The sequence below is a fragment of the Carassius auratus genome, unplaced genomic scaffold (genome assembly GCF_003368295.1).
Source record: "Carassius auratus strain Wakin unplaced genomic scaffold, ASM336829v1 scaf_tig00016366, whole genome shotgun sequence".
In the NCBI taxonomy this organism is placed as follows: domain Eukaryota; kingdom Metazoa; phylum Chordata; class Actinopteri; order Cypriniformes; family Cyprinidae; genus Carassius; species Carassius auratus.
The window spans coordinates 103,543-123,541 of record NW_020524669.1 but is presented as its reverse complement, the minus strand read 5'-3'; the positions used below and the strand labels follow the sequence as shown (position 1 = coordinate 123,541).

At 38.7% G+C, this 19,999-nt stretch overlaps 2 protein-coding genes across 2 annotated transcripts; both read right to left on the bottom strand.

The window, feature by feature from the left end:
- Nucleotides 1–495: 495 nt before the first annotated feature.
- On the bottom strand, nucleotides 496–3,175 carry LOC113075092 (lysine-rich nucleolar protein 1-like). Its single transcript, XM_026247813.1, is given in 5 exon segments — nucleotides 496–1,234; nucleotides 1,346–1,399; nucleotides 1,486–1,545; nucleotides 2,039–3,009; nucleotides 3,012–3,175. Coding segments are annotated over 5 exon segments (1,428 nt in total). The 5' UTR covers nucleotides 3,049–3,175; the 3' UTR covers nucleotides 496–928.
- Nucleotides 2,943–11,669, bottom strand: LOC113075093 (G-protein coupled receptor family C group 5 member B-like). The gene is made up of 5 exons (XM_026247815.1): nucleotides 10,770–11,669; nucleotides 6,158–7,228; nucleotides 4,887–4,993; nucleotides 3,574–4,804; nucleotides 2,943–3,178 (listed from the first exon to the last, which is right to left on the bottom strand). The coding sequence occupies exons 2-4, from the start codon at nucleotides 7,224–7,226 to the stop codon at nucleotides 4,760–4,762; spliced, it is 1,221 nt and encodes a 406-aa protein (XP_026103600.1). The 5' UTR covers nucleotides 7,227–7,228; nucleotides 10,770–11,669; the 3' UTR covers nucleotides 2,943–3,178; nucleotides 3,574–4,759.
- Between the last annotated feature and the right edge of the window lie 8,330 nt (nucleotides 11,670–19,999).

The following is a 19,999-nucleotide window of genomic DNA, read 5'->3' as shown; positions in this document are numbered from 1 at the left end:
ATGTCTAGGATGATTTTGATGTTTGAGGAGAAAAATAATCTCCACAGACATCCACTACGTTGTTTGAGGATGGGCAGGTTCAAGTTTCCTGGGTCTGCTCACAAAACAAATATGCTAATGCAGCTTGAAACTGCTTAAGATTCGTTCTGATGACTCTGAGTCAACTCTTTCTTAGGAAAGACAGTGACTTCATACATGGTGAACTTTTTTAAAACTGCGCAGGATGTTTTCATTCACTTAGAGCTGTTACACAATGCATGTAACTTTCAAAAATCTATAACAGGGGCACTTTAAACTGTAATAAAATCTTGCATTATAATCGTTAATACTGTAAACGCAGTCTTTGTGAGCATACCATTTTACCAACCCCATTCTTTTGAACACTAGTGATTATACTCTGAAAGCAATGCCACTTTAGACAAAACTTGCTAATTGCATCACTGTAAATGACTAAATAAATGAACTCCAATCTCAATAACACAATGTGACTCATGATTACCCAAAGGACAGCTCTAATCCAGTGTCTTTATTTGCTGTTGTGTAATTTTATCTTCTAGTATAAACTTCTTGGGCAAATCCAATGATGATTTAAAATACAACTTGTGATATTTCACCTGAGTACAACATCTCTCAGGACCCAAAGAAATTCAATCAGGTTTAAAGGAAACTTACGAATAAAAAAAGTTAAATACTTTTCTTGGTGGGTGATTCCGAGCTCCTTAGTTTCCAAAAAGTCAAATCCACTTTGATTCATACTTTAAAGGAGCAGTACACCAAGAAATGAAAATTTTATCATCATTCAAAACAGATTTCATATGGGCTATTCTGTCCTTTTTCTGGAGCTTGACTGATGTGATGACAGCACATGGGTTTGTAAACAGTGTGAGCGTGAGTACATGATGATCGAGCGTGAACGATCCTGTAACTCTCAGTCATCGAATCGCACGGAGTTCCTTGCGTTCGCATCAATAGCAAACTTCTTATTGGACGGCGCTGCAAACCCCAATCCGGCTCCTTTATTCCTGAAGTCCATACGGCGGCTCTGTGCACGCTCAAACTCTCCCAGAAGGCCTTGCTGCAAAGTCTGTTGGCCTTCTTTCCCCAGCGCCATGCTGGCCTGGCCGGAGGATCCTGAGAGGGGCTGGCTGCTCTTTTTAAAGCCGCCCATCAAGCGCAGGAACTTGGCTTGTCTGTCAGAGCTGTCGAACTGTGCCGTGCCCCACTGGCCAAGATTCTACAAACAGATCAATCCCTTCACATTACTGATCACACCAGCCATGCTCTTACACTCTTATAAGTAAAGACCAAGATCAATTAAATGCTAGTGTTCTGAAGTGAAACTGACCGGCTTCGGCTGTGATTCCTGGTCAATGTCCCTCTGTAGGGCGAGTCTGCGGGCCTGTGGAATAAAAACATAGTTTTAACACAGCTTAAATTGATTTATTTATGGTGTACACGGTATGTGGTAAAGTATCATTGCTGTACCTGATCTATAGAAACCTCATCCTGGTTTCCAGGCTTCGCTGACAGGAACACGACATCAGACTGAACGCAGAGAGAGAACACAATCAGATACAGAGAAGTGAGTGTGTGATTCACTTTTGACAACAAATAAAACTATAAGCAACTCATTTAAACTCAAATTAATGTGTTACACTTTCCTGGAATATACATAGCATAGAAAATGACCATATGTCACAAAACATTACAAATTATATTTATCAAAAATAAAATGAAGCTTATTTTTATGACTTAATGGCTTTTCATGTGAATTAATATAAACTGAAGATAAACAGAAATATATTTTTTAAAATGGGGTAAAAAAAAAAAAAGTGTATTTTTCCAAAACCTTTAACTAAAATGAAAAAATGTGTAAACACTATGCAAGTATATAAATAATAATAAAAATAAATTATGTAATTAAATATCCTCTCTGAAAGTCAGGTTAATTGTCATAACAGTGACATCATACTGTAAACACCTAGTCTAGTCATGATCCTGGGTTTTGTCTGAGCAGAATAAACTCAGTAAAACTCACCGCTTTATTTGCTCTCTCCACGACGGTCTCATGATGCTCCTCTTTAGGTTTTTTCTTTTTCATTTTTTCAGGGGTTTTGTTTCTGTCCTCTTTCCTCCCCTTCTTTCCCGTCGGCTCCTCCTGGATCTCGATGACATCATCAGTCCTCGCCCTGATTTTCTTCTTCTTCTTCATCTTCTTGTCTGATGATCTCTCCTGTGCTCCGTTGGTGTGAGGATGACTCTCACCTTCATCCACGCTTTTTAATTTCTTCTTCAGCTTTTTCTTTTTTTTCTCCGCCTTTTGATTCGATCCGATCTCATCGGGCTCCTCTTCTGCTGAAGATTTCTTCTTCTTTTTCTTCACCTTTTGCTCCACCACTTCACACGCATCTGCTTCTTTCTGTTTTTTTCTTTTCTTCTTTATCTGTCCATCTGCCAGTTCTGTATTTTGCTCTTGTTCGGCCACATCATCGATTTTTCTCTTCTTTTTCTTCTTTTTGACCAGCTCCACACTGTGTCCTAAATCAGCCTCTTCTTCTTCGACCTCTACCTCTTTTTTCTTCTTTTTCTTTTTTACACCTTCCACCTCTTCTTCATACCCTTGTTTCTTGGCTTTCTTTTTCTTGGACACTAAATGATCTCCATCCACACTGACGATCACTTCCTCTTGGATCTGTTCTGCTTCCTCCTTTATCTTCTTCTTCTTCTTCTTCTTGGTCTTCTCAGGAGCGTCGCTGATGTTTATATCGGAGCTCTCTGGTTTGACGGTCGTCTGAACGGCTGCATTGCAACACACAGGGCTGTTCGCTTCCACTTCCTCCTTCATTTTCTTTTTCTTCTTTTTCTTCTTCTCAGCTGCATCGCTCTCCTGCTTCTCTCCATCTCTGATGTTTATGATCAGTGGTTCTTCTTTTTTAACAACAGTCTGGACGGACACATCATGAAACGCTGTCAAGCCTTTATCCTGAACATCCTCCAACTTTACTTTTTCTTTTTCTTCTTCTCCTTGGTCGCCCTGTCCACTGCCATGCTAACTTTTGTCAACCAGCTTCTCAAAAACCTCTTATTCTTCTCGCTTTTTGCATCCTCGGGGCTCTTTTTATTGGTTTTCTATGGTAGTTTTTCCTCTGATTTCTGATCCTGGATCAGCCTTCACTATCTGCAAATGCAGTGAACACATTTCAGACAGGTGCACTACATATAATCTTCATGCAAACTAACTTACATTCATAAATGATAAGAAATAAAGTGATTTATAAGTAATTTGTAGTTCTTGGCTGGTTGGGTCGAGAAGTAAACACATAGATATGAGATTAGTTTGACGTATGTGTGGAATGACAGCTTGGTTGCTTTTTTTAAAATATCTTTTAATACGTTAAACACATTTGAATCTTACTTAACTTAAACATGATTACAACAGCATTGTTAAATCGACTAGTTTAGCTAAACACGCTCATGTGAACAAATACGCTTCGCTGCAGCGGTTTAACATTCCTTGTTTAACTCCTTCAAAACACTGTATTATTTGCATTACATGTTTGTTTTATTACTTACTCGTGTGCCACACGTGGAAACTCTTTCCCTTCAGACTCTAATCCGGAAGAAGTCGCTCGTCACTTCCATGGTAACGCTTCCACGCGTCCCTGGCAACAGTGACCGAACGCGTCCGCGAGCGCCAGTGTACGCATGCGCACGACGCGATACGCAAAGAGTGACAAGGGACGCCTTGAAAACACGGTAGGAATGTTTAATGGAATTTGTTTCAAATATAGACATCAATTATAGTTGGCAGTATGCTTTTCACACTGTATTGCCTTTCAATATCAAACACGGCATCACATTTAAAGATAATACCATCAACTGCATCATAAAGACTGACAATCAAGCGTGCAGAGTCTGGAAAAAAACATCAAAAGTTATATCAAAACTAAACTAGCCTCACTGGTCGAATTTAAAAGAGCATAAAAAGAAGATGATAACTGAACAACTTGATACAAAACATTAAAATAACTGAAATACAGTTTAATACATTTCAAAGTTATAGATTTTGATTATATATCTGAAGTGGAATGCAGGCAGAAGACTTTCTAAGGCTAGACTTTTAATGAAATAACCTCTCTCTCACAATCTCATCATAAAAATAACTGACCATTTCTCAATACACATTTCTGGTTACATTTTGAATAATTGATATGTGCGTGTTTCTTTTGAAATTGGCCACTGAAATAATATGCTTTTTAGTTTCGGCAGACATCACAAATGCCTGTTTTCCCCTCCAGTCAATCAGTTCACACTGAATAAGTGAAAGAATGACATCTATTCTCTCTCACTCAGAAACGCGTCACATTATGTAAGTAAACTGGTCTGTTACCAGCTTTTCATGTTGATTTTTACACTCCCTCTCCTTTCTCTTTCACACATCTCTGTTTATGTAAATCCTTACAGGTCCTCATCAGTATGATTTAACTGATTTATTTAAACTAAACAGACATCACCTGAGTGATATCGAATATGTAGCATGTCCTTTGTTTTGTATTAAGTGCTTAATAGAGAACATGTGCAAAATGAGCTTGCTCCCATGTTGAAAATGTCCATTAAATTCAGTCAGCTCTTTTATTAGAGGAGCATTTCCAAATGATGAACATGGAACCTTAATAAAGTGCCTTTTGACCCTGTGAAGTCACCCGAACTCAATCCTTTTGGGGGGCCCGAGGGGACATTATTGCCATTCTAACCGCTCTCACCACAGATGCCTCCCAGTGAAGTTTGGAGGGGCGGATGGGATCTGGAAACATAAAGCGTGACGTGAATGGTTTGTGAGACTTAGGCATTAAAGTGTTGTAGAAATGAGTAGTATTGTTACTGACTGGTCCGGCGTTCATGAGCAGGGCCATCTCGGTGGGCTGGTAAACGTGACTGCGGTACGGCACAGCGGGACGTATCAATCCGTTATGATAACCTCCAGTCTGCAGAACTGCAAGAAACAAGACAATATAAACAATATATTACATGCTATTATGTAAAACAAAGGAAAAGCTCATTTAAAATCTGTATATAATAATTCTAATCTGGCTAAATAGAATAAATATAAAAATATATATATTTTTTTAAATATATGGCCAGTTAAATGATTTTGAAAAGCTTCAGAAATTTTACATTTTCCTAATGTCCTCAAAAGGCTATTTTTGGCAGAACCAAATAATAACATTCTAGAAACGTTTTTATAACCATCAACTAACCTTCCAGAACGTTGCTGGGAAGTTTTTTTGTAACAGCCTAGAGAACCTATATAGAATGTTCCCTAATGGTTACTTTTAGGCTTTTTTATTACACGGCTCTGTGGAATACTTGATTCTGATTGGTCAGTCATGACATTCCGAGGTATGTTATCCCTGGATAACAGCCTGTAAAAGATAATAACACAGGATTATCCGGGTAACAGCAGTCGGCGCTCTACTCTTGCTTGAACTATCTTTTTTCTTGATGGAAGCTTTGCGTTTTTTAGCTAATAAAATATTAAAACTCGATTTAAAACGGTGTGCAATTGTTTAATAATGTCATCCTGGTATCGTGGACTTGGTCTCGTTTCATACAAACCCAGCTGCTGCCATTTTTCTACAATTGTTTGGTACGCTGTAATGGATTTTTGGAGAACTAACAAACTGGTAAGGTTTTAAAACATTTCCTTCTTAATAATTTTTATTGCCTTAATTATTTTGTGGTGAAATGTTGTGTAATACGTGGTTTGCCGGCACCGTTTGCCCTAAATGTCCATTTGCTCACAACTGCTGTCTTTACGGAAGCTTTGCGTTCAAATATTTCAACTCAAATCAATATTTCGCGTCTAATTATTTATTTATGTGTTAAGTAGCCGTGTAATAAGGTTGATCAAGACGTCTCCGCTTCGCATCAGGGTCGTGATCACCCTGTCGGGGTTTATTCTGCGAGAACAACTGGCTGGAGGTACATTATCCCTTACATAATCATAACCTAATCTTCACGGATGTTGCAGGAAGGTTTTTGTAACAACCTGAAGATAGCCTACGCAAAACATTCTCTAATGGGTTATTTTTAAGTTAAGTTTTCAGAAATGTAAACTATCCTTCCACATGTTTTCTTTTTGTGTGTGGCGTCTTACCCGCACTGTGCTCTTCTACGGTGTACGCCTGGCTTTCTGCGAACGGAGCTCTGGGATTGGTCGGCCGCTCGTCATCATGGTAACTTTGTGCCGTTGGCGGCTGAGGAGTGTCGTAGTAGTTCTGGCCGGTATCTGTGTTCCTCTGATTGGACGGACGCAAGCACAGGTGCGTTTCTGGGATAGCATGAAATAACAGCAGCACCCAACCCTCGGTCACCAAGGCGACTGCTAATGCCGGCTCATCCCAATCCTTCGCTACGGTCGTGATGGTGGTGTCTCCGTATAGATAGAAACCGAGCCAGGCGATCCAGAGGAGAAGCGAAGACAGACATGAGAGGAAAAGCCAGACAGCGTTGCATCTCCACTTCATACTCCTCCTGCTCGACTCCTCTCTGTTGCTCCCTCCGCACAACACCACAGCCAACGACAACATGCTAGCAGCTAGCAACAACGCTAGAGCATAGCTACACACCAGCACAAAGTCTAGAGGCATGTAATCACAGGCTGCATGTCCCTCGCGGACCACCGTAAGCAGAAGCCACTCTCCAGCAATTATGCCTTGAACCACAGTAAGAGCAAAAGCCAATCCGGCGAGAGAGCTGCCCGCTGGGCTCCGCCTCCCTCCGGCCAGCTTCTTCAGCCGCACTCCCTGCACCAGCAGACAAGAGAAACACATCGCAAACAGCGCCCCCCACAGCCCGCGACGCACCATGCAGAGCACCTCGCCACGCCCCACCAAGAAGACCAGCGATAGGCTGAAGAGACCCATGGTTCCAGCCAATAGGAGGAGGAGAGGACCGACACCACAGCGCTTCTCTGGTTCTGTTATGGTTTTCAGCTTGGCTAAAAGAACTATGGCCAGGATCAGAGCGGATACGGTCCCGCCACATGCTATGGCCTCCAGCACCACGCCCCACACAGACTCCAGATCGCACAAAACTCTGTAGGGCGGGTCCACTGTAGCACCACACCCATGAGGAGGGGGCGGGGCCATAACCTTGGGCGGGTCCTCAAGAGCGCAGCAGCCAATCAGAAAGAGAATGACGATGAGGGTGGGCCTTACAGCCATGGCTGGAAGAGAAAGATCACAAAACATAAATGTATTTTTTCCAATGGGTTTTCTGTGTAAAGCCCAACATATACTGTGTCTTATGCGCATATAAATACATATATTTTTACATATAGAAAACAAAACCAGAGATGGAACAACAACAGCAGACACCTGTGTTAAGAGATAGCCACAACTTTAGTTTAAAAGGGTACAAAGATATTTTATCAGTCATACCTCCTGGAGACAAACTTTCTAAAATGCATGTGTCAGCTGTCTGATTTGTGTAATGCTATCAAATGGAGTACACTTTAAAAGGCTATGCTGTTATCTGTATGCATATGCTAGCATACATATACAAAAAAAATGTATACTTTGGGCTTAAGGATTTCAACTTTTTTTATTTTTCAGTAAAAAGACATTAACCAAACCACCAGCTCTGAGATGGATCACAAGTTGTCACTATGAAATTACCATTTTCATGTGAAATATTGCAGGGTTTATTATAAATAATTAACCTGTGCATATCTTTATTTATTTATTTATTATTATTATTGTTTTTTATAATTAATATGCCCTCTTAATAAAAAACAATAACCTTCTACCTCCATCTACCTCCTACCTCTACCTACACCTCTTCTCGAGCTCATGAAATCAAAATTAACTTCATTTACTTAGTGCAGATTGCTAGTCTTAAAGTGCGCAATTAATCTGTGCAAGGTAATAAGAAATAGTTTGTTTTGGTAATCTTTAATCAAAAGCTTCTTCTTCTGCTCTGAAATGGCAGTCCTCTCTGATGACGTCAGTTTGAAGGCTTGGACAGAACATCTTTAACAACGGCCGTGAGGTTGCTATGAGTCAGAGATGAGAGGAGGAAAATAAAACTCAGCCCTCTATTCAATATTCAGTTTCAGTTGGAAACACGTCACAGAAATAAAGACTGCATCCAGAAACTGAAAAATGCTTCCTTTTGAGGACGCATTCCAGAGAGGCATCAAGGCACATCCGAATCCAAAGTTATAGTTTTACTTTCTGTCTCATGAGATACCTTTATCTGATACATTTTTGAAGGCAGCATAGATATCCTTCGCTGCCTTTGATATCCCACAATCCTGTGCGTTCCTATCTATGATGGTTGATGGCATCTGAAAATTACATCTGGTAGGCCTAGTCAGTTTTTTGTGAAAAGATTTCTGACTAACTTTTAGCGTTTTTTATGTCATTTCTAGTGAGAAATCATAAGGTCTATTATAGTAACCAAATATTTGTTTAGTTTCACCTATTTTGTTGTAAATCATCAATCCTTTTCGCTGCCTCAGAAGCCTGTCAGTTTCATCAGATCAGCAAATCAGTTTCATGAGGTGGCTTCATGCCAAAACGCTGCGTACAATGTCAATAAGGCAGCAAGCCCAAGTGCCCAAGTTTTCAGATGCAGTCAAAGTCGGCAGCAACTTCACGCAGACTTTAATCAGGTTAGAAGCCATATTGGAATTTAACGCAGATGAAAACAAAGCTGTGCATGATAGACCTATAGCACACACTAATTGTCACAACTTTCAAACTGTTTTATGTAGTTTCTGAAAGAGGTTTCATCGTTATTTTGTTGGTATGTTGTTAAACAAGAGCACAATCCAATGAACGCACTGTATTCCTCACAGCCTCGTTTTCATTCCTTTCAGTCACAGAAGATCGCTACAATTATCTAATCTTCCAGAATAGATGGAATTTTCTTTTTAATTTATAAAATGATCGTATGAGAATCCTTGTTGCAGGATATTCTTAAAGGGGGGGTGAAATGCTATTTCATGCATACTGAGTTTTTACACTCTTAAAGAGTTGGATTCCCATCCTAAACATGGACAAAGTTTCAAAAATTAAGTTGTACGTTTGAAGGAGTATTTTTGTTCTAAAAATACTCCTTCCGGTTTGTCACAAGTTTCGGAAAGTTTTTTCCGAGTATGGCTCTGTGTGACGTTAGATGGAGCAGAATTTCCTTATATGGGTCCTGAGGTCACTTCTCCCGGAAGAGTGCGCTCCCGTATAGCAGAGCACTGAGAGCACAACAGACTTCACTGATCAGAGCGATTCACTGATCAGAGCGAGAGCGTCGCGAAATGTCAAATAAATGTGTTTTTGGTTGCCAGGGCAAGACAACCCTGCACAGATTACCAAAGAAAAAACATTAAGGGACCAGTGGATGGAGTTTATTTTTACAGAGCATCAACGGAGTTGTGCAAGTGTTTGTGTTTGTTCCCTGCATTTCGAAGATGCTTGTTTTACAAACAAGGCCCAGTTTGACGCCGGATTTGCACATCGTTTATTTCTTAAGGATGATGCAATCCCAACGAAAAAGGGTCACGATCGTGTGTTGGAACCGCAGGCGGTGAGTAAAACTGCTTCAAATATCTCTGCCTCCTTGTTAGTGCGTCCGCCTCCCATCGGAGACCCGGGTTCGAGCCCCGCTCGGAGCGAGTCGTTGCTGCTGCTGCTCTCGTTCAGTTTCAGCCTCGGGATCTGATTCTGGATCATAAATATACGCTGAATCTGACTGTTAGCCATGGTTTGTTTTGGTTGGTTTTGTCCTCACGGTAATGTCACAGCTTCCAAACGCTCTCAACGCAAAAGCCTACTCGCGCTCGTGATTCTTTAGCTCCGCCCACACGTCACGCCTCCAGGCGCTCGTGTTTTTCTGGGAAAAATCGGTGCAGACTATCTTTCTCTTATGAATATAATAAAACTAAAGACTTTTTGGAGTCATGAAGGATGCAGTACTACTCTATAGGTACTCAAGATTAACAGGAGATTGAGTGAAAATGAGCATTTCACCCCCCCCCCCCCCTTTAACAATAGGTAAGAAAACACAATTGCATTTACAGTTATGGTACAAGTCAATGATAAAACTGTACACTTCTTTGTATTCTTTAAATTAAAAAAACAGTAAACAACATACTGACGAGTCACTGATTATAACTACAAAAACATTGTGTGTATTAGACTAAAAGAATAAGTGTGTATTACAGAGTGTAGGTACTTTAGACAGGTATTGCTGTAATTTTAATTTCCAGAGCGACATCCTCTTCTCTGGTTAGGAATTTGGCTATTAAAAACATAAAATTTTAGCACATTTCACTTTTGAATTATTAATTTTTGTTATATGTTTACGCAATTTGTGTGATTTCTAAATAAATGTGATATATAATAAATAGAATCAAATAAATGCTATTTCTAGTGAATGCATTTGCTCATCAGAGTTGTAAAAACCGAGTGTAGAGATGAGTTTGTCTCTCATCCTCTACCCCTTATAAACCCCCCGACAGTTGCTATGGCAACCAGAGGAGCGCGTGGGCTGGCCTAGATGGAGCGGCACGCAATTGATATAAAAAACAAGAAGTCAGAATACACACACATATAAACACACATATAAACACATGCACGACTTCAGAATCACATTTGAGTTAATTTAGTTAATTTAAAGACAGCAAAACCATAATGAACAAGAGTAATAGGATAGATCTGCAGGTAAAACAGTTATATAAACCACAGACAGCAATAGGTGTGACTCACCTGATGAGTTCAGACTGTGTTATAGATAAAGCCTTGAGGTCGATATGTGTTTATTAGTGCAGGAGAGTTTCTACACACTTTCCCACAATCCAAATCTCTTCTTATCGTGTGAGAATATCCTGCAAAATACAAACTCCTGCTCTGACATTACAACCGAACGCCACGCTTTTTCTCGCTGCTCAATAGTTGAAAACCGGTGACAGAAACCAGCTGATGTGAGACAGACAGCTTCACACCCACACACTACATCTGTAAGAGAGCATCCTTATTTCTTGATGTCACTGCTGCTGCTTCTTTCTTCCAGTCTCTCTTTGACCGTGTTAAACCTCCTCTTGCAGCGAGAGATGTTGCTGCGCAGTGTGCTCCGTGGATCCGTGTGCAGTTGAGGGTAAAACTCACGTCTGATTGAATATAGACCTCACTGGACCGCTGTAGTCCATCCTCACTTGTCACATGCATCTCTCTCTCTGAAGGGCTTCATTTGCAGCATTGTGATGCAGAGCCTATAAATAAACCGCAGCAAACTCCTCAGTAATCATGCTTCTCACAGTCTCATGATGATCCAGCGGTCAGACTTCTGGCCTGAAGACTTCCAGTTAGACCTCTCGCTGTCATAGAAATCTGACAGAGGCCACACACACACACACTTACGGCCAGGTGTGTGTCCAAGTGCAATGTCTTCAGGGAGTCTTATGTAATAAGGATCCCAGAGCTTCAGGTCATACGTGTCCATTAGTGTGTGTGTGTGTGTGTGTGTGTGTGTGTGAGTGTCTCTTTAAGTAGCCTTCAGATAATCCTGTCCAGTGGTGCAGTGAGCCATCAGAGTATCACAAAGAGTCTCTTCAACTCTCCTTTCATTATGTGTAGGTGCTATATTTTGTAACACATACAGTGGATATTAACTGGGATCTGAGAAGTTTAATGTAATAAGAGGTATACAATTTTAATGGCTAATTATTTTGTTGAGGCCTTACACACACACATTTGTTTATGTGAATTGTGGAGACTTGTTTTTATACTGACCAAACAGTATTTTCTATCCCCAACCCTAAACAGAATACCTGTTTGCATTGCTACACTTTCAGATACACATTTACTATTTTTAATCATTTTTTCCCCTCATGGGGGCTGCAGGCTGGTCCCCACAATGTCACAAATTTCAGCTTTTACTATCCTCCACAATGTAGCATAACATGTACAAACACAGACAGATATGCTTCAGCACAGCATAACGTACCCCAGATGCTTGTTGAAGATTAGCTTAAGCTGCATTCAGATGACTTGCTAAACTGCACTAGTGCAGCAGAACTTTAAGAGCTAAATGTTTTAGGTGGCCATAAGACCATTCTGTTGTATTTGTATAATGCAAAACAGGGATCGTTCTGAGAACGTTCTTATCAACAAACCATACTCCCAGTAACAGATCATTCATTCATTCTCAATGCGTCAGCACAAAAATGTAGGCTAGATTATACATTGTTTATACACAGAAACAATTTAGTTTGATATTAATCTAATGCTTTTAAACGTTACTTCTTGATTCAGAATGTTCAGAAGACATTTGAAAGTAACGTTCCCATAATGTTGACAAAATGATCAAAATGATCCTCGCATAACCGAGATAAATTATTTAATGGGAACATTTTAACATTTTAAACATCTATTTGAGCAAATAAAGACAAATTTATCTGAAATTAGTACAAAACTGCCAACAACACGTTTAAAGTGTGTAACACCTCATGAATCCAGTAGTAATGATGCTGAGCTGGTAAAGCCTGGACTGACTTCAGAGACAGATTATCCTGCTGTCCTTCTACTAACAGGGTTATTAGGACACAGAGGACAGGGCCTGATCAGATGGAAAAAAATCACACACACACACACACACACACATATATATATATATATATATTTTTTTTTTTTTTTCATATATTTATATATGTTTTCTTTTATTTATTTTATTATTTTTAAGCCCTTGCTACGTGTACTGTGTTTAAGCTAACTGAGACTTGTTATAGCACTTATGAATCATTGCTTTTTTTGTTGTTTTTGATTGCTGGCACTGTCCTCATTTGTAAGTCACTTTGGATAAATATATATATACTAATTTTATTAAATATTCAATTTTACTTACTGATGACATCATACCCTCAGTCGGCTTCCACAGCAGATTTCGCCTTAATAGTTGCACGGGTTGCGTTTGCTTTGGTGATCTTAAATATCAACATTGCTAATACCAGAAATCACTTACCCCACCTTTAAATAATTAAATTTATATATATATATATATATATATATATATATATATATATATATATATATATATATATATATATATATTATATAAAAATATATATGAAAATGTTGTTTTGTTCTCGCAGTAATCCAGCTGAAAGTCTCCTGTCAGGTCAAGCCAAGGTTTATTGTTGTCATTCTCCTGTATAGTGGAAAATAGACTAATGCCTCAGGCTCTGACACAGTACTACCATATCAAAGTGCTCTGCTCCTGCACTGAATAACCAGTTATTTGAGATAACAATAATAATGTTTTAAATCTAAAGGTTTAAAAATTCAAATGAAATGTTTCACCATTTAATTTCTCCACGATCATCTTTTCTTTTCAAGTGCATTGCAAGTCTATCAACAAGCTAACGATGGATTTCATTTGAGGTTTTGAAGGGGAGTTTTAAATTCTTGCTGTTTATTTCAGCGTTTCATGAAGATTGAAGATGGACTGACCATTATGTTATTGAATTCAACAGCTCTCAACTCTTATAGGGCTTGGGCGTCGTGACGTCATTACTCGGCGTAGCCGCCATGTTGATGGCCTCCTTTACTGCTACTCGGACTACTGCGCAGTGTTTAGACATACTCCCTCTCATCCATGTGTCTTAATTTGATTAATTAAAAATCTATTTCAACCATGGTAAACCGTTGCTGTGTTGTGGGGTGTAAATAGCGCAACACATGATCGCCATGAGGAAAATAAAATGAGAATGGATTAACTTTACACTGCTTTCCTGCTTGGAGGCGCGACCACGGAGAATAATATTCATTTATATAGCTTAAGTCAACATTGAAAATAAGGGAAATTTCTCAGGTTACTCATCCAAAATACGGGAAATTTCAACATTCATCTTTTTGTTGCTATCCCTCTGCTGACAGCAAAAATTCGTATCACAAAACTGCTGCATTAACTAACGTTAAGCGATTTGTGAAGCTAGGTCTCACGTGACTTTAGTTACAGATTGGCGTGACATCGTGCTCTCACAACAACAACGCTATCTTAAAAAGCCCAACATCACGCTAAGGTTGCTTTCAAGTGAGCAAAACGATGCTTTGAAAACATCTGTTTCGCTGGAAGGACAAGGAGTAGCAACAGGACAACAGCACAGAGACTTGACAGGTCTGATGGAGGGGCTAACGGCATATTTTACAGGAAAATACTAAAACAGGAAGACAGCGGGAAAAGAGCTCAAATAAAATCCATGTGTGAATGGTTGTTATCACTAACGGTTACTAAACTAGCAGCTAGGTAGAGCCCTATTTAGCATATCCCTATAAATCCCACAACCCTTTTCGCGATTTTAACATATTTTCTTTTTTTCTCCCAACTCTGCTTCTTCTCGTTCAACTTGCTGTATGTTTACATTCGCGAGGCCAGCAACATGGCCGCCACGTCCCAGAATGCAACTTGGCGCCCAAGCCCTATTGAATGAGTGCCTTCTGAGGTTATTAACAGGGAACTAATGTTTTGTCAAAGTTCTCTCAAAGTTACGAACAGACTTCTCCCAGTAACGTTACGAAATCGTTATCTGGTCTTTATGTTCTCGAAAACAAATTAGTCCAAGAAACGTTAGCTAATTATATAGTTCTGAAACGTTTTAGTAGGACGTGTGGATAGCTTAGCTAAAACATTGGAACGTTCCCTTAGTTCTGTCGCAATCAAATCATTTTGTTAATTTTCGCTGACTTCACAACTTGCAGTAGAATGCAGTAGAACATTCAAAGGCATGATTGTTACATGCATTCAAACATTGTTACAAACATTGAAATAAACTTGTATGTAAAAATGCCAACAAAAAAAAAAAAAGCCTACATTCTGCAGTTCATTATGAATTTACAATTTAAAAAAAGAACAAAAAAAGGAAAAATCATATATCATATAAAAATATATATCAATATATAACTTCACAATTCAAAAGAAAACACCACGATGACATGACAAGCCAATGAGTTTCACTTTCCCTATTTATGCAATATATATATATATATATATATATAAATACATGTGCATATATTTTTTTAATAAAGCAGGAAATACATCAGCCTTTTGCATGTTATAATGTTGTTTTTCTTTAGAAAACCCAGTACTGTCCAGAAGATGTTGGCGCTAAAGATGTTTGGTCTTCCATGATTTCTTTATTTCAGCATGTGCGTTTGTACACATAGATGACACTTTTGCATATTGGGCAGCGATGTGCTACGTCCTTGCAGGAATTCCAACAAAAAGGGATCAAACAACACGGCCAGATTCTGGACAGAAAACAGAAAAGAGTGTTTTCTCATATCAAGAAGTACACTTATTCTGATGCGTTTACCCAGCTAACAAAATAACATTTTGCTCATGTATCATTAGTTAATGAAAATATTATTTCTGATCATTCTCTGAACATTCAGAGACCAGTTTTTAAAAATGTTTGTCAAACTTTCTTCCAGTTAACTATTTGAACATTTAGGAAACATTCTATTGTATAATTTTGTACACATAGTTATGAGATCAATAATTGAAGACCAGATAACTCTGAAAGAATGTTCTTTTAAGATTGCTGGAAGAATTCAGGTAATAATCTTTCCGGAATGTTACCAAAATTCTAAAAATGTTTCTTGTTAGCTGGGAACATACTAAAGCACATGTCAGTTATTTGATATTCATTTTAACTGTACTAAAATAACAGCTCCATTATACATGTGTAAATAAATCTATATTTAAATATATCACACACAAATTTTGGTGTACCAGATGGTCAAAAGTCAATGTGAGAAATGAATGCAGTTCCTTACATTAAAAGGGCAAGACCTGCAGCGATGGCCCATGTCATCAGGCCACTGATGAAGATTGTCTCTGTGACGACCTCTAGCTGACAGCGAGGACATTTCATCTGCCCCGGGAACTCAGTCAGACGAGGACGTGAAGCTAGCTACCACTGCAGTTACATGGAGAGACAAATATAATACCATCATAAACCTGTAATGTACAGATGCATCATGTGTATGCTGAAAACTTTTAGTGTCCGAGGCAGAGTGTCTCTTTCTGCTCACCCAGGGCAGGTGGGAGCATGACGGTGGGCTGTGTGTTGCAAACTACTATTGGAGCTGAAAGAAAAAAAAGTTAATGATGAAATCCCCAAAAAAAGATGACATGAGAGAAATCATTGAACTAGGGTTTTTCTGCTCACCCGGTTAAGGTACAACAGACTGGAAGGTCTCAGTTACTGTGGCCGACATTACGGTAGGCACTGGGTTGTAAACTGCCATTGGATTACCTCAACACTGATTGTTAGTATGTCATAGTTTTGACTTGTCTTATAATTTTTTTTAACCTTTTTGTCATTTTGTGTCTCATAATTTCGACTTCTGGGACGCAGTTGTGGCCTTATGGTTAGGATTTGTAACTGGAAGGTTGTGGGTTTGAGTCTCAGGTCTGGCAGGGATTGTAAGTGGGGGCATCTATCTGAAAAGTGATATTAAAGTAGCTGAAGTCATCTTGACAATGCTGAGGCTCCAGTTTTTTGGGACAGCTAGACGAAGGCTACAGGATTGGCATTAGAAGGCACAATGAAGAGGTCACACAAATAGACATATTCTGTCTAGAATAATTGACTGTGTGAAATTGCGTGGCGTGTTTGAGCTGGCTTTGCGTGGCCATGATGAGAGCGAGACATCAGACTATACAATGACCTTGTCTCTTTTCAAAAAAGAGTTTTTAAGTGTATCATTATAGATGCATTATATAAAAAAGTTAATAATAAAAGTATTTTGGACATCAGTTTCATTGATTATTAGCTGATTATATTGGGCTTTATGAAACTATTATATTTTTATATACTGAAAGAGACTCTTTTTTTAACAATTTACAGTCTTTAAACTGATTTAAATGGATTTGTTATTCTTTGGTTTACCCTTGTGGACAACATCTCTGAGTTAAATGGCTGGTGTTTTAAAAATCGGTGTTAGCGCCATGAGCATCAGAAGTTCATGAAGCTTGACTTGTTTACTGATAATGAAAATGTTTATGATGTTTTGAGAGATTCAAACACTAAAACAGTGGTCTCCCTTTATAACCTAAATTGGTCGTTTTAAACGTAGCAGTTGAAACTGACACATTGTCATCACTACATCATTTTTTTATCCTTGGTCTGTGATACCATACTCAGACACACATGGGAGAGGTTCTCCTTCAGACACCACCTCATCAGTGGCAATGCGCTGCAAGCAGACAGGTTTAAACAGTACAGACTGATGTTTCCAGAAGATGCAGTGAGCAGGACTTTGGCCTATCCAGTGCTCGACAGGAGTAAGCTGAAGACAGAGCTTAGTCTCATTCACTGTAAGGAAGAGTTCAGAGCCTGTTGTGGGGCTTTGGACCTATACTCCAGCTATTTATGGAGAACAATCTTAAGTTAGTCTTTTCAGAGACTGTAACTCTCCTAAAGGTTCCTGTAACCATTATTTATTTATTTTTTTTGTGATTTTCTTGATTACTTCATTACTGATAAGAAACCCAAATTGAACTAAAATTCACTGATTTGTGGTACGTTTATTGCATGCTTTAACAGTCGTAAAGCGAAGTCGTTTAGCTAAGCAGTAATGATACATCCTGACCTGTTAAATGGCTTTTACATTCCTGTTTTACTAACAGTTTGATTTTCAGTTGTATGTAATAAACCAGCAAAATTAGAGGGGGTTAGACTGTGAAGATTTAGGAAAAGAGGCAATGCCTTAATGTTACTGAATTTGTTGAAATTCCTGTTCAATTGGCAAACCAGAATAGAGTCACATGACTGAAGGCTATAGGCTAAAAACGGCATCCAGAGGCATGGTCACGATCTAACATTTTCCACCTATTATTCCTCTAATAAACAAAGCTTTTATACCACTCTTGTCATAATCAGAGCTTATGATTTGTAAATAAATAACTGCTGGATTCAAAACAGCAAGTCATAGGCCTAACATAAAAATCACAATTTGGTTTCATAATATTAATATGCCAAATATATCTGACTTAAATAATTAAGATAACAGATTTAAAACAGAAGTGTAGCGCTCCATAAATTCACAGAAAGAAAAGGATGACGATGCACATATTCTGTTTGTTTTATTTTACAAGAGCACAAATCTTCTGTTTTTATTGTGAGTGTGCACAGATGAAGGTAAACACTTTTGCAGAAAAGGTTTTTTTATTTGTATTTTTTTTAATGTTTTGATCGCGCCGGAGCCTGGCACACAGTATTCCAGCAATTCAGACTTACATCACTGTTCATTATCAAAATAAAATACAGTCAACTAAACATACAAGGTTACACTGGTCAGTTTAAATAGACGTAGTATACCAGTCCACTCTGCTGTTATGCCAAGGACGTTTTTGATCATATGAAGAGGATCTTTTCCATCTATGTGCGAATGTGTGTAGTGTACTAACCTAATTTACATTATAAATAATAGTTTAACATTCAAATATATATTGTGAATATGGAAACGTTTGCATTTGTGGCGAATGAGACATGAGCAATAACCTCCAAATAAATCTAGCCAAACCCTATGCTCGCTCATACTCGACTGCACGCATGCACGCACTGTCATGATCTAATGCACATAATGGCAGATTTTTAAAAACAATTACGCTAGGCCTACCAGAATGCATAAGTTAAATTTGAACAGAATCCAGCATGATCAAATTAATGTGAGACACAGTGTGTTTTGCTGCATCAGGGCCGATACTTTGCAGCACAGCCACAGTTACGTTTGAGATCATTTTATTGAGATCATTTAGTTCAGATGATGTGTCCTCACATAACAGGAGACAGACTCTGCTTTAACTCTTCTGTCGAATTTTTCTTGGGTATGGATGTTATGTTTTTAATCCCGAGGGAAATCCATATAACATCTAATGCACATTTCATATTCTCATCAACGGCTGTAAATCACCTGGTCTTACCTCTGAGATCCGCATATGTGACGAAAAGACTTGAAATCTACCCCAGCACCCAAATCTGCTCAGCTGGGTTCAGACTTCTTGAGGCTCGAAAGGAATATTCAGTTCCAGAATAATATGTTACTCATAAATAAATTACTCCGAGACTTTTCTTTTAATAAGTTTTACCGCGTCACCATTTGCTGTGGCTTCACTTTATTAGTAGACAATAACTCTTAAGTAATAAAGACTGAATATAACAGCAAGTAAGTCTTCACCATCGGACTGCGGTTTTAAAGCTCTCCTTGGCCTTTTATAGCCTTGCATCAACTTCCCTGCCTTCCTTATTAGCATGACATTTATCACACTTAATACAGAGTGTCAAAAGCACAAATGGAAGAATTGCACGGGTTTATTAGTAAAGCATGCAACTGCTCATAAAATATCCATTACACCTCAAAAGCATAGTTATAATTGTCTATAATAATACATTGTCTCAACCACATAAGTCACACTTGGATATAGTAAAATTAGTACAAAATTACTAACACATAGCAACTTAAACCCCAAACCTCAGGTGTGATCAAAACACTGCGTCAAGGTTTAATCTTCCTGGCACATGAACCACCCTTAGTGAGAGGAATTATTTCTGTGCCCAAAAGAGGAGGCGACGAGCCATCATGCAAAGAGGGTGTGATCTGAGACCACCCTGGTGATTGATATAAGACACCACCATCATGCTGTCCGACTGGACCAAGACATGGTGCTCTTTCAAGGATGGAAGGAAGGTTGTAGGGCTAAGAAAACTGCCAACATCTCTAGGCAGTTGATATGCAGGCATTACTCCGAGGCTGACCAGGAAAAACAAGAGGGCTTCAGTCGTTTAACAGATTTACAAAAATCAAAACAAATTTAATATTGTCATTATCTTTATCTCATGTTCTCATATAACCGTTATCTGTATCCAAACATCACAAATGTGACTATGTGGATGCACATAATCCAAAATAAAGACAATGATTCCTATCTTTTTCGA

Excerpts from the sequence above, each read along its gene's own strand:
- LOC113075093 (XM_026247815.1), bottom strand. The coding sequence starts at position 7,226 with ATGGCTGTAAGGCCCACCCTCATCGTCATTCTCTTTCTGATTGGCTGC. Across the intron at positions 4,994-6,157 it reads CGTAGAAGAGCACAGTGCGG|TTCTGCAGACTGGAGGTTAT; the intron begins GTAAGACGCCAC and ends TGTTTCTTGCAG. Across the intron at positions 4,805-4,886 it reads TGCTCATGAACGCCGGACCA|ATCCCATCCGCCCCTCCAAA; the intron begins GTCAGTAACAAT and ends TTATGTTTCCAG.